This window comes from Anabas testudineus, chromosome 1 (genome assembly GCF_900324465.2).
Source record: "Anabas testudineus chromosome 1, fAnaTes1.2, whole genome shotgun sequence".
In the NCBI taxonomy this organism is placed as follows: Eukaryota; Metazoa; Chordata; class Actinopteri; order Anabantiformes; family Anabantidae; genus Anabas; species Anabas testudineus.
The window spans coordinates 13,300,275-13,312,999 of NC_046610.1; the positions used below are offsets into that span (position 1 = coordinate 13,300,275).

A 12,725-nucleotide genomic window follows, 5' to 3' on the forward strand; every position below is an offset into this window, starting at 1 on the left:
AGAGAGCAGTGAAACATTACTGCCCATTCAAGATGTGAAATGAAAATCAAGCCCGTGCACGCCCATCATGTAGTAGCTTTTAATTTTTTAGTGTCATCAATTCACATTTATGTTGTCTTTCACTTCTGTTGCAGTTAATGGAATATCAACATGTGGTGACAAAAAGAAAAATAATCCCATCAGCAAATGTTTTAGGGCAGTCAACTAGCCAACCCATGACTGCTCTTCTGACCTTTGACCCTTATATACCCTATGTGGACATGACATCGCACAGGACACAAGTATAGTACATTTTACTGTTATGGCATTTTATTAATGGGGAATTGTTTCAAACCACCATCGGGTGGCTGCACACTGTATTTGGACTTGCCGAAAGAAGTATCGACAGCATTTCTTTTTGTTTGTTTTCTAAGATGTTTTGGTATGCATTTGAAATATAAAATAGAGATGTTGAAAAATCTACTACTGTAACCTCTCCCCCCCCCCAAAAAAAAAGTTGTTCAGTATTTTTATGTGTATTTATGTGTGTGCGATACAAAAACCATTTGGAAGATCAGAATGTTAAAATTAAGCTTGCTTTAGTTCTGGTGATGTATATACATTGTGATTGTTGATAAAAGCAAATACAAACATTGAAATTGCTGTTCTTGCTATCAGAGGAATTAAGAGTTTACGTAAAATCCAAGTTTATGAGCTACATTTATGTTTGCTATAGGTCATTACTGTTTGAATTGTCCGATTTCAATCTATAATACTAATTTAAATGTAAAGAAAAGCAGAGCAGCTTACACTTTGCATTGAGATATGTTTGCCTTTATATCAGTGAAATAAGAAATAAGAGAATGTAGCATATATGTAATATATGAAAATTCAAAACTATTCTGTAGTGCATGGGGGGCGAGGGGGGGGGGGGTATTATGAGTAAGATCATATGAAACTATTATATCTTCTGTTTGATTTGTGAATCACTGACTTGTATGTTTGCATTTGTTGATGTTGTGCATCAGTCCTGTCCCAAATGTTTCTACTGTTCTCCGGTATCATGGAACTGCTATAAAAACAGTAACACACCTATGGTTGACATCCAGCGTAAATATCAAAACCTCATATCTAAGAGGAGGAAATATAACCCCTGGTTGCATAAGCACTCCTTACATTTTGTATAAAGATGAGGAAACAAACTCATTTTTTTTTTCATAATGTTTGTACTTGTATCATATGACTGTATGTAGGCTTTCTGTTGTCATTTTGGTCTTGTCATTTCAAGGTGGAGATGATGAAGATGGAGCGAAGGCACTTCAGTCTCCACCTTCAGTGAAAGTGTCCTCCTTATGGTTGCTCCACTACATCTGGAAGCATCGTAAAAACGCTGGAATAAAGAGCATTGCAGTCACACAAGGGTAAAGTCAGAGGACAGGGAAGAAGAGGAGTCAGATAAGAGGTGGACTGTAATAAATGTTGGGATGTCTTCCTTGACCATCAGTGCTTCTACTAGCAAGTGGTCTGCTTACCACTGCGGGACAATGCCACTGTCTTTGTCATCCTTACCGTTTACCTTACTCTTTTCAATTGCTTTGTCTCTTCTTTTTGTAAGGGGAAAATATGATAGATTTCTTTTGACAAAACGTATGATGTCAGTGCAATGCACCACTCCTTATCTGGTGTGTACCTGTTGCCAGCACGGCAATGGATGGCTTAACATATTTAAGAAACAAATAAATCAGCTTAAGTGTGTGATTATTAATGGGTTTTAAATTATTTTGTGTTGATGGCTGATCATGAATGCCTTAGCAAAGAGATGGAGGGGAGCTGCGGCTGTGTGTGCTAGCCTTAAAGTTAGCATGAAAACATTTCTGTTCTCTGCACTAATATGCTATTTGGATATAGATGCGAAATATATTAGTACAAAAGGAATTTATAGGTGTTGAACTGCAGATAAATGATTTTAATTACTTATTATTTACTTACTTACACTACTTACTTAAATAGTAATTTGTAATTTCAATTGTTTTTGCGTGTTGGACAGATAATCAGTAGTTATGATCTTAAGATTAAATATAGAAATATGAGCTAAAACACTTTCACTTAAATGTTACTTAATGACTTAATGGTGACATCTTGTGGATATTATATGTCTTGTAGAAGATGCTTATCTGTAACAGAACCAAAATTCAACTGCAGTCTTTTACACAGTTTACTGAGTCTTAAATAAGGAGGTCAGAATCAAATAACTTTAAGGAACATTTGTTAACCTGTTCCCAATAGACTGTTTCACAGATCATATCGACATCCAAGAACTGTCGTCACCACATCCTGTCTCAGCAGCTCTTGGCCTGAATTGTGGAAAACATAGTGAAAACAGGGTTACTGGGCCATGATTTGCAAACACAAGTATTATTTTTCTATTATAGGTAATAAACACTTGATTGACACTTGATGATAGTGACAATAGTTGTATAGAGGAGGTTAGTTGGAGGATGCAAAACCAAAGGAAGAAAACGATGCTCATATCATCAGCCCCACTCTGTGTATAGATGGTATGGATACAGTTTAACCACATTGATCATGTGCCATTTTTTCCCTAGCAGTTCATTTGATTATCTTTACTTCACTGATTTTTATCACATATCTCCAATCTGCCCTCCTAAAACTAAAATATCTTTTTCCTTTTTGCTGCAAAACAGCATTTTTTTTTTAATTTCAGATGATATCATCTGGAAAAAACCTGGACTACATTTTCCATTGAATGAGCATATTAGGTGACCTTGACTGAACTGAAACACTTTCTAAACTAGAAACAGAAACATAGTACAATTTAGGGAAGACATCAGCAAGAGCCTTATCATTCATTGACATGTTTTCCTCAAACTAGGCCAAAAGAAATATTTGTTATGTTGATCTAACAAGAAAGACGTCCAGCAGCAATGTGTTGAACAACTCTAGAATCATTGATGTAAACAAATTATAATGCACTGGGTCTTTTTGCTCCTTTAGACATCGTAAAGCAGCATACTGTTGTATACATATTATTCAATTATATTTAAGTCTGCCATACCAGCTCAACTTTTACTACCGCTGATGCCCAGCAGAGGACAACACCAGGTCTGAACTGTACTTAGGACTGGGCAGAAATGACCTGCCCTGCTTTTCTTATGTCAAGCTGTCAGACCAACAGTTTGTTGATTAAATATGAAACATAAATTAAAAGGTTTATATAAATCTATCTACTTAATATATATCTACAAACTACAGCTAGTTCTGCTGCAGAATGTCTGTATAGTGCAGAGAGGTATCTGGGCTGGGTACAGATGGCATTGAAGCAAAAACCAAAATACACGCCTAAACATTTGTAGATTTTTATTCTCTATCAGCCATAGACACACTGTTTTTGATACAGTAATACATGCCCTTACAGATATTTATATATGCACTGTATATGTATATAACTGTCATCATCACAGAAAAGGGATGCTGATTCTTCAAATTAAAAGCATACCTGTCACAGTGAACTTCCACTAGTTTGCATTTTACATTTTTCTAAATCACAAAGTAAACAGTGAGTGAAATAAATACATTATATGCTGTAGATACATACAGTAGCAATGCTCAGAGCTGTGAATAATGGTATATTTAAGCCTCATTATGTGTCTCATATCCTGTGCACAAAAAGCATGGAGGTCTTTCCTCCTGACATTCAGGAGTGCAAAAGCAGTTTGTGGAAAATAAACGTTTCTTTTCGTTGCTGACAGAAACTGGCGCACACTCTTTTATTACACACACAGAGTCAGTCACTCAGAAGCACACACCACACAACTGCAAAAACCTGATCCAACACTTTCTGAAAATATAAACTATTAATAAAATATAAACTATAAACTAACAATAAATAAAGCAGAAACACCTGAGCACTCCACCACAAATGTCATATCAGAAACAGAAAGTGTTTTAATGGCATTTAAATAAAGTTAAAATATGTTTTTTATATTAACTAGTAATCTAAACTCAAAAACCTTGAAAATAATCTTCAAACAACAGTTAAAAATAATCTAAAAATACCCTCTTTAAAACAGCTCCCAGCAGTATTTAAAGCAACACATGCATGGACAAACTCAAACATACAGTACATGAGCTACTGTATAACCTCACCCACACGTTTAGCATCCATACAATACAAAAAGCCAAAAAACAAACAAACAAACAAACAAAAAAACAAACAAAAAAAGAGGATAGAATCAAACATAACACAGAAAGAAAGACACAGACAAAGGAGGGAGAGGCAGAAGTGCAATCCATAGAACTACAAAGCAGTCAAAGCTAGGATCATAATGACAGATGTTGATTAGTCATGCCTGCTCTACTTCACATAAGTGATTATTAATTCCTAGGATACTGATGTCAGTAATGTCTAGATTATAGATAATATATAATTCCATAGGACAGATTACACATAGCCTACACAAAACACAGCAGCAGCAGCAGCAGCAGCAGTTAAATTGGGTGTCGATACAGTCTCATTTTCTCTCTGTGAAATGACCTGAATCAGAAGAGCGGCAAGGCTAGTACATCGAGTGAGACAGTTTTTCAGTAAGGAACAGCTGAAAAACTCTGGTTGTGAGAGGCAGTGCAGTGTGAAATATTGTCTTTCAGTCCAAGCACCTACTCAAAGAGCAGTACCAGTATTTTGCAGGTAAAGTGTTCTTTACCCTCGAGAGGTTTGTGAGTTAGTTGATGTGAATAGTACCCCTTTATTTTCATTGTTTTTTTGTTGCTCTACCACAGCATCAGAACTAAATATCAAAGACAATGCCGACATTGGAAAGTAAAATCAGTCAGGAAAACAACAGAAGGCTTTCTTTGGTCACAAAAAGGCAAAACAATATAAGAACATGAAAAGAAAATCATGAACACGTAACACCAGCCAGAGAAGAAAACTCTCAAATCGTGGACAAACATCTTCCAGGTCTAAAATGGGAAGACTGTGGTAGCGTTCAGGTGCCGCGGTGCACTAGGATTGCAATTGGCTAATGCATAGGATTAAGTGGGGACTTTCGGATGGGCAGAGCCAGGGAGTGTGGGGAGAGTGTTACACATTCTCCTTCTCTTCGTCCTCCTCTTCGTTCTCATCATTGTCCTTTCTTCATCGTCGTAACGGTGAAGGAGCTGGTGGAGATGCTGCTGGAGATCACATGGTTTTGACCCTCTTCTGGGACTGGCCGTTTGCTCTAAAACGACCCGCTCAGGCTGCCCAGCTCCCTTCACCGCTGTTCTTCTGAGAGTGTGACCTTTACGCATGTGGGCCCTAAAGATGGAGCAAAGACGAAAGGCGGGAAACAAACAAGAGGAAGACAGATCAGCGTCTTCAGAAAATGCTGGAAATAAAACTGAAATAGCAGATGCACAACAACGTTAGTGTTAAAAATTCAATCAAATTACAAACACATACATCTTGTTCTTGTTTTTCTTTGAAGAAGAATACAGATCTATCACAGGAAACGTCATGACTAACTGGTTAATGTTAACAACAGGAGCATTAGTCAACATCTAATAGGAAGAAAACTAATAAAGTTTAGTTTAAGTTTAGATTAGTAATTCATTGTAGAAAGAACACGCTCACAAAATACTAGTCACACACACACACACATGCAATCAAACAGATGCACTCCAGCAGTCACACACCTCCTGACCACAGTTCCATCTTCGTTCACAGTCTCTCTCTCTATCACATGAGGGAGCTCTGTCCTGTTAAAATCGCTTATATAACCTAGTGCCTGGTGCCATGAAAATGAGAATGAGAAACAGTTTTTTTTACTTTGTTTGGAATTTTTTATTTACAGTAACAGTCTAGAGACAAACCAGGGCTGTCTATGTGGGGGTGAAACTATTTTCTACATGTACGTAAGGACTTTAGGTGAGCTACTGAGAGCTGTATGCTGCTATGATCAAATATTGCAATGACTGAAAAAGGAAAAGCCATACAACAGCGTATCAGGTAAGCATGTGTACGCTTTTAAGTCTTGGTTAGGGGCATAGTGGTGAAAAGGTTATTACCTGTTTGAAGTCGTCTTGAGCTGAGGGGAGGTCAGAGGCCAAAGACGGATCGCCCTGATGTGTCATTATCCTTTTACCCTCCACCACCACTGTCCTTTCTACGTGACTGACCTTAGAAGTCTCGGCTGTCTCCTGTCTCGATGCAGAGAAACCCTCGTGTTCAGTAAATGTTACCTAGTTCACAGGAACAAGGTATCAGTTAATTCAGCTGTCATTAATAATCTGCTACCAGCATAAATAAGAATGCTTCTGGTATTTCCTGTTAAAAACTGATTTGGAAGACTATAATAGCACCACATACCTCTGAGTGGTCTCCCTCACTCTTCAGTATAGTCCGCTTCACCACCTTGGAGTATCCATCTCCCTCTGCCGTGCTGAATGGCCCCTCCGCACCTCCTTCTAATGACACCTCTTCATGCTCCGCACCATCCGCAGAAGCACACTTGCGAATAATTTTACGGGTAACCTGCGGAGGATCAAAAACCTTGGATTGTGAAGCATTTGTTTGATGTAACAAGAACCAGTTTTTTTTTTATCTCTGAAGGAAAAACAGTATTACTGACAGCACTGATGCAAAGTCTTAAATTTGCTTTGTCATGTTTTACAGGATGCTGCCACTATCATGATACGTGCACAAGAGCTTATACAAAATCTCGCTTTACCCTTTTGACAACAATGTGTCCATTTTCATCCGTGTACTTTTCTTCCGTCACCGACTGAGTAGGGAGGTCAGGCATTTCATCAGCCTATAACGGAAATAGAAAGACAAACAATAGTCAGGAACGCTAACTTGGCTCCAAGTAATGTTTAGTTCGTCACTTTAAAAATCAACACACCAGCATGTTAGAGAAAAAACTGGATACAAAGCTTGCATTTTAGGCAGTAACTCTGTGAGAGGATAGGGACTTTGAGACAGAGGAAACAAACTTGCATTCTCAGAGAAATAAAAAGGTTATGTCAAATAAACCAATGGAGACGTGGTCACAGCAGCTTCAAACACCTCAGCCATCTGTGCAAATCAAGTGGCAGGTTTCTTAAAAACCCTAAATTGTCAAACAGCCCTTTTTTCACCCATTTTCACCCAAAATAAGAATAAAAGAAGTTGTTAGACAAACATTTTAACTTGGAAAGTGAAGCCTGGTTAAACTGCGCTCTCAAAGTTACACCCTTCACTCGCACTTCAGACGACATAACTCATGCTAAAGTCAGATACCTGAATGACAACTCTCCTTCGTACTATTCTGGTGGTCAAAAATTCATCATCTGAACTTTCTGACATTGATCCAAGTTCTGTGGCGATCTCCTGACCAATCAACACAAATCACTTAAGATTTATTAAATGACAACATATGTGTAGCAAAGCAAGCAATGCACAGAATGGTATGTTGCACTTTGCAATGTTTTTGAGTATTACATAATATATTTTCTTGTCTCATGTTGGAAAGTGCAACATGGCACTCTGTAACATTTGCAAATCATATCATGCTTTTGTTTAATTAAAGAACTAATGTGTAATTCATCAGTTAACTTATGAATGGTACAGATTATTGCAGGCCGTGAAGTGACATGCAGAGTTAGGACTGGGTAAATCTGAAACCAAAAACAAAACTAGGTTTACAAAGAGATTTAGATCCCATCCAGGTTGCCGCGGGGGTTAGCAGTCATTCCACTCTGAAGCAAATATAGTGTTTGGTTAAGTTTGGGTCTGGGAAAAGCTGGCAGGTTGGGATAGTTTATCAAACCCCATCTTACCCTTGTCAGAGATTTATCAGTATCATCATATGCCTGAACTTTAGAGACAGGAGGTGGCTGTGAAGCCTCACAGAAGCTGAATTCTTCTTCATCGGATGTTTCTGAATAGTGCTGTAATTCTTCAGTCTCTCCATGTACGTTATGAAGGGGCTCATAAACAGCAGTATCCTCATAATCTTCACTTCCAGAGGATAACAACTCTCTCTGATTCATCTGTTCTAGCACTCTATCATGGCTGGGATGATCCTGGAGATGGTCTCTAGCTGACCTAGTTCTTGTCTCGGGTTCATCAGGCTCAGCCTCTGAGAAATCTGATGCAGCTTGTCTGCAGTCAAAGTAAGACTCTGGATCAGAGTACTCAAAGGTAGGACTATCTGCACCACTATGCAAGACTTCTGCGTATCCTGTAGGAACACGGGTATAGGTGTTTGTGGTAGATACGCACTCTGCATATCCAGGTGGGATGCTGTACTCCTCATCAGAGGCTGATGAACTGATCTCTGCTTTGTGATCGACTGAAGTGCATTCAGAGGCAAAATGCTCATAATCTAGTGAAGTCAGAGATTCTTGTGAATTATGTCCACTGATCCCTGGTTTATCTTCATCTAAAAATGTCTCAGGATTTCCTGAAAAGGGAAATAGCATCTGTTGCTCAAAGCTAAAATGTCTTGCAGCTATAACTGTCTTAGAAGTCAAATCAGGACACAGAGAAGACGAGTCTTCAGGCTCAACAGAGCTCTGTGTTAATATTTCTTCTGCCACACACTTTGAGTCACTGGCTGATTTAAGTATTTCATGTACTTCTTGATTTTGAGGGATGTCTGTTGTCAAATCTTCCTCGCAAAGATGTTTTTCAGGTATGTCAGACTGACTCTTTGCAATTACTTTGGGGAAAAACATCTCATCACATTTATTGGACTGGGATATGTCCAAAGGAAAACTTGCACTCAGTGAGGGTTCCATCATTTTGTCAAATCCCTGGGCAGATTCTGGGATTAAAAAGGACTCGGTAGGGACTATAGGACTATCTTTACCTTGGGTTGATGGTTCACTTGTCTCAGATGTTTCTGATATGTCAGGGGTGACTACGACTAATTCAGGGTCTGTGACTGCTACATTTGTGCAGTTATTGTCTCCTGCGAGCTGTATAACAGATGAAACGCTGACTATTATGGTACTACCATGTTCTGAAGGGCACTGATCTTCAGGAGAAAGGTCTTCAAACTTGTACATCTGATCAACCTCCGGGCTTCCTTCAGTGGATTCGGACAGAGGTAGATCAAGCTTCTCTGGTTTGAACTTGAGTTTTATCTCCTCCAGATCTGACAGTAGCTGGTCAAGCTGAGGGGACCCAGAGCCTTGTGGTGTTAAAGAGGATTCTGAGGATACAGCGATTTGATCATCTACTCTGTCTTGTGCTGTTTGATAGACTGAGTCTTGGGTCATTGAGCTTGGGTTGGCTAAGCCAGGATCTTCACTGTGTTTAGGAAACAACAGCTTGTCCTCTTTTTCCTGTGGTGAGCTACATTGATTAGTCAGTGTTATTTCAGACTGTACTGTACTCATGTCGAAGGTATGTGGTATTGGGAATTCTAGTCTTTCCATGGAAAGTGTGTTTGAATTATTTGGTAAGGTAATTGGTGTCTCAGCTGAGACGACCTGACTCAGTCCTAAATAAACACTTTTCTGTATTGAAGATTCTGAAAGATCTTTCTTGGAAGATGATGATACCTGCAAGAAATGATACAATGAAGTGGGAAAATTATAAATAAAAAAGATGTTTGATGTTTTTTGGAGATAGGAGACCAATGAAACATGCATTTGTCAAGCACGGGTACAGAATTTTCAATATGAAAACAAAATCTCAAATGAGGAATTTCACTTGTAGCCCACTTGCATTTTTAGATTAGATCAGATTCAATTTCGTATGTAATTGCAATAGTATCTTTTATAAACTATGTCAAAAAAAATTATTCTAACATCATATAATTTAGAACACCTTAAAGGACTGATTAGAATGCTACGTAAAATGGTATGTTTAGAGATGTATCGCTGTAACATCGTCACTAACAACACAGTTTAGAATACCAAAAGGGCACAAATGAACTTGATTCAAAAGGAGGCAGGAAGCACTGTGTTTCCTGCGAAAAATCCTAAACCCAACTGTTCACAGTATTTGCCACAGTAAAACACTACTACTGTCTGGACTACTGCAGGTCTGACTCATCCTCAGTTCTGTAATTTCAGACAGAAAAAAACAAAAATGGAAAAGAAGCTATTAGAGAAGCATGTAATTATAATGTAATATTTTTGTAGATTTGTAATATAATAATATTACAACTGGTGGCATTGTTTGCACTTGCTTTAGAATTTAGGAGCACAGTACTAAGGTGAGGCAATGTCTAGCTTTGGTCATACAATTAAACCTTACAAAGAGGAGGGAACACATGACAGTCAGTACATACTTCAGCTGTGGCAAATAAGTCAGTTGGTATAGATTTTTTAACTAAATAGCAGTATGCAACATATCACAACTAAAATAGATTAAAATCTTAAGAAAATAAAAAGTTATACATGTAAGTATACTTGAACGTCTTTGTGCTTCAAACAGTGAAGTTAGGCGATGTCAGTGCATCACTGATTAGCTCTTCATCTATGTAGCATATGAGAATTTCCATACTAGGACAAGAGGCTCATGTCACTATGGCAGGATGAGGAATTGAGGTTCACTGAAAGATCATATGCTCTGATGCAAACATGCCACAGCAAGGCAGTGAAGCCTCAGTGTGTTATTAATGAAAGCTTTAGGTAAGAGTTCTACATTTCTATATGCATTGCTAAATGTATTATTTTTCAAAGCAACACTGCAGTCTCTGCCGAGCAACACGATGTGCAGTCTTACCGACACACTTTTACTCTCGTCCTCTCTGGTGGAGTTTCTTTTCATGTTCTTGGAAAACAAATCTTGGGAGTATGTCATCTTTAACTGTGACTTGGTAATTGCCAATTTATGTTCATACACAAGTAGTTTTCCTTTCACAGAATTTCTTTGTTTTCTTGTGTAGACACACTTCTCCAATAAGACGGCTTGATAAAATCCAATATTTTTCTTGGCTTTTTCATGGCTTGTGACTCAACTCAGTATAAACCTGACTAATCCTGTGTTGTCTGACCTCACACAGTCTAGGTTCTAACTTGTCCAGGCCTGACAAAAAGGCCATTTATAGTTGAGGGAGGAACTGGATACTATCTCAACTATTCCAGTCAGTGAAATACGTATTTTGGGGAATTAATCTGTTCTTAAATAAAGAAATATTTCAAAGTAACACCACAAGTCTGACAAATCCATTTTCAGGGAATACAGTCTTGTCCAAAAAAGTTTCACAGATTTATTTTCCTTCATAGACTAAATCTTTGTGTGCCATTAACCTCATGCAGAATGGCTTACATACAGGTCTTTCTGAAGAAAATCTCATTTGGGAAACCAAAAGAATTAATTTGACTTGCTGGTCAAAAAGAACAAGTGATTAAAACAATTCACATTTTTTTTTATCTGATGTGTTAAAAATACAGTGAAAGAAAAAAAAATGACTGTGGTAAAGCTGGTAGGTTCATCATCAAACAAATCCTGAAGAAAAAGTATGGAATACTCCATATTTGAAATTGTTGTAAATTATCATTTGAAAATGTTGTTGTAAATATGTTGTTACCTCAAAGTGGATACTGTGGGGGGAACATACTTTTACTAAGTGAATGAAACATTGAATTCATTCATTGAATATGGAAATAAACAAAAAATAAAAAATAAAAATTAAAAAATTAAAAACTGACTGTGAATATAGTGGTCTGTACTCAGTATCCAGACACAAATTAGAAGAGTTCCATTTAACAAAAGTAGAATCTATTGTAAATGAGGTGCCCTGACAGGGAGATCTGGTATGAGGGAAAAGTATAAATTGAGAAAAATTGTCTCTGATCAGTTTGAGATAAATATGACTCAGGTGACCGTGGCTACTCTATTGGGGAGTGAATGCTCTCATTGTAGAATGGTCTCAAATCACATGCTCAGTTGTATTGAATTGTATGTAAAATATCTAGCAGAGGACAGTGGTTGGGATGCTATCAAATTAAAGTAAATTAATGTTAACATGTTTTTTTTTTATGATTTGGCAGATGCTTTTATCCAAAGTGGCTTACAAATGAGGTACAATGTAAAGGCATGGTAAGCATAAGGAGGTCTTGCCTAAGGAACCCTACTGGAGGTAGATCACAGTAAGATTCGAACCCCAATCTCCTGACTGGAGGACAGCACTCCTACCACTAGACTATCTAGTCGGCCAATCTATGGATTGAGGTTGAGTGTTGAGTAAAATGTGATGACTGGATTGGGTTGTAATTATCAACAGCAGAAAGTGTTTCAAAGTTGTGTAAATACTAGTAATGATAATGACTCTAGTTGACAACATGTAAACACACAAAAAAACATTACATAAATGAAAGTAAAAAGTCTGGAAAAGATTATGAAAAATCACTAAGTCCTACTGTAGTTATAAGTGAAAATCTACAGATGACTCAGATGACAATCTCCTAATCAAAGTTAATTTATTAATTTAATGATTAATATTATTAAATAATTAATTATTATTTCTTGAGTCTGAAATCACTGACTGTGGGGAAAGTGACCCTGTCACCAGGTCCTGTTGTAATGAAAGATTAAAAGTTGTGTTAATCTCATTATTCTCAATCTGTGTAGTACACAAATCTGGTAGATTTGGTATCTTGTCCTAACACAATTCCTCTTGACAAAGTTTGGAATTCTCTGTATCTGAAAATAAAGAAAGAGGTGAAACTGGTACTCCTTCATTGTATTGTAAGTAATAGTCACAGTACTGACTATTTATTTGGGCAATTGACTTGGAAGAACA

The 12,725-nt window shown here is 37.5% G+C and overlaps 2 protein-coding genes across 9 annotated transcripts in view; one reads left to right on the forward strand and one right to left on the reverse strand.

Moving 5' to 3' along the window:
- camk2d2 (calcium/calmodulin-dependent protein kinase (CaM kinase) II delta 2) overlaps window positions 1-1,744 on the forward strand; it is a 33,174-nt gene extending 31,430 nt beyond the window's left edge. For all 8 annotated transcript variants that reach the window (XM_026359733.2, XM_026359734.2, XM_026359736.2 and 5 more), the window contains one exon: window positions 135-1,744. Coding sequence is in view for 1 of the 8 variants with exons in the window: in XM_026359734.2 (XP_026215519.1) it covers window positions 135-138 (4 nt within the window). In the remaining 7 variants the exon portion in view is untranslated. The remainder of the gene's footprint in view (window positions 1-134) is intronic.
- Window positions 1,745-3,342: 1,598 nt separating this feature from the next.
- Window positions 3,343-12,725, reverse strand: part of LOC113162023 (ankyrin-2-like) — a 61,994-nt gene continuing 52,611 nt past the window's right edge. Inside the window, exons 45-52 of the mRNA XM_033325916.1 lie at window positions 10,703-10,887; window positions 7,801-9,531; window positions 7,262-7,351; window positions 6,711-6,794; window positions 6,350-6,514; window positions 6,049-6,222; window positions 5,677-5,768; window positions 3,343-5,299 (exon numbers count right to left, since the gene is read on the reverse strand). Coding sequence (XP_033181807.1) covers window positions 5,035-5,299; window positions 5,677-5,768; window positions 6,049-6,222; window positions 6,350-6,514; window positions 6,711-6,794; window positions 7,262-7,351; window positions 7,801-9,531; window positions 10,703-10,887 — 2,786 coding nt within the window. The 3' untranslated portion in view covers window positions 3,343-5,034. The remainder of the gene's footprint in view (window positions 5,300-5,676; window positions 5,769-6,048; window positions 6,223-6,349; window positions 6,515-6,710; window positions 6,795-7,261; window positions 7,352-7,800; window positions 9,532-10,702; window positions 10,888-12,725) is intronic.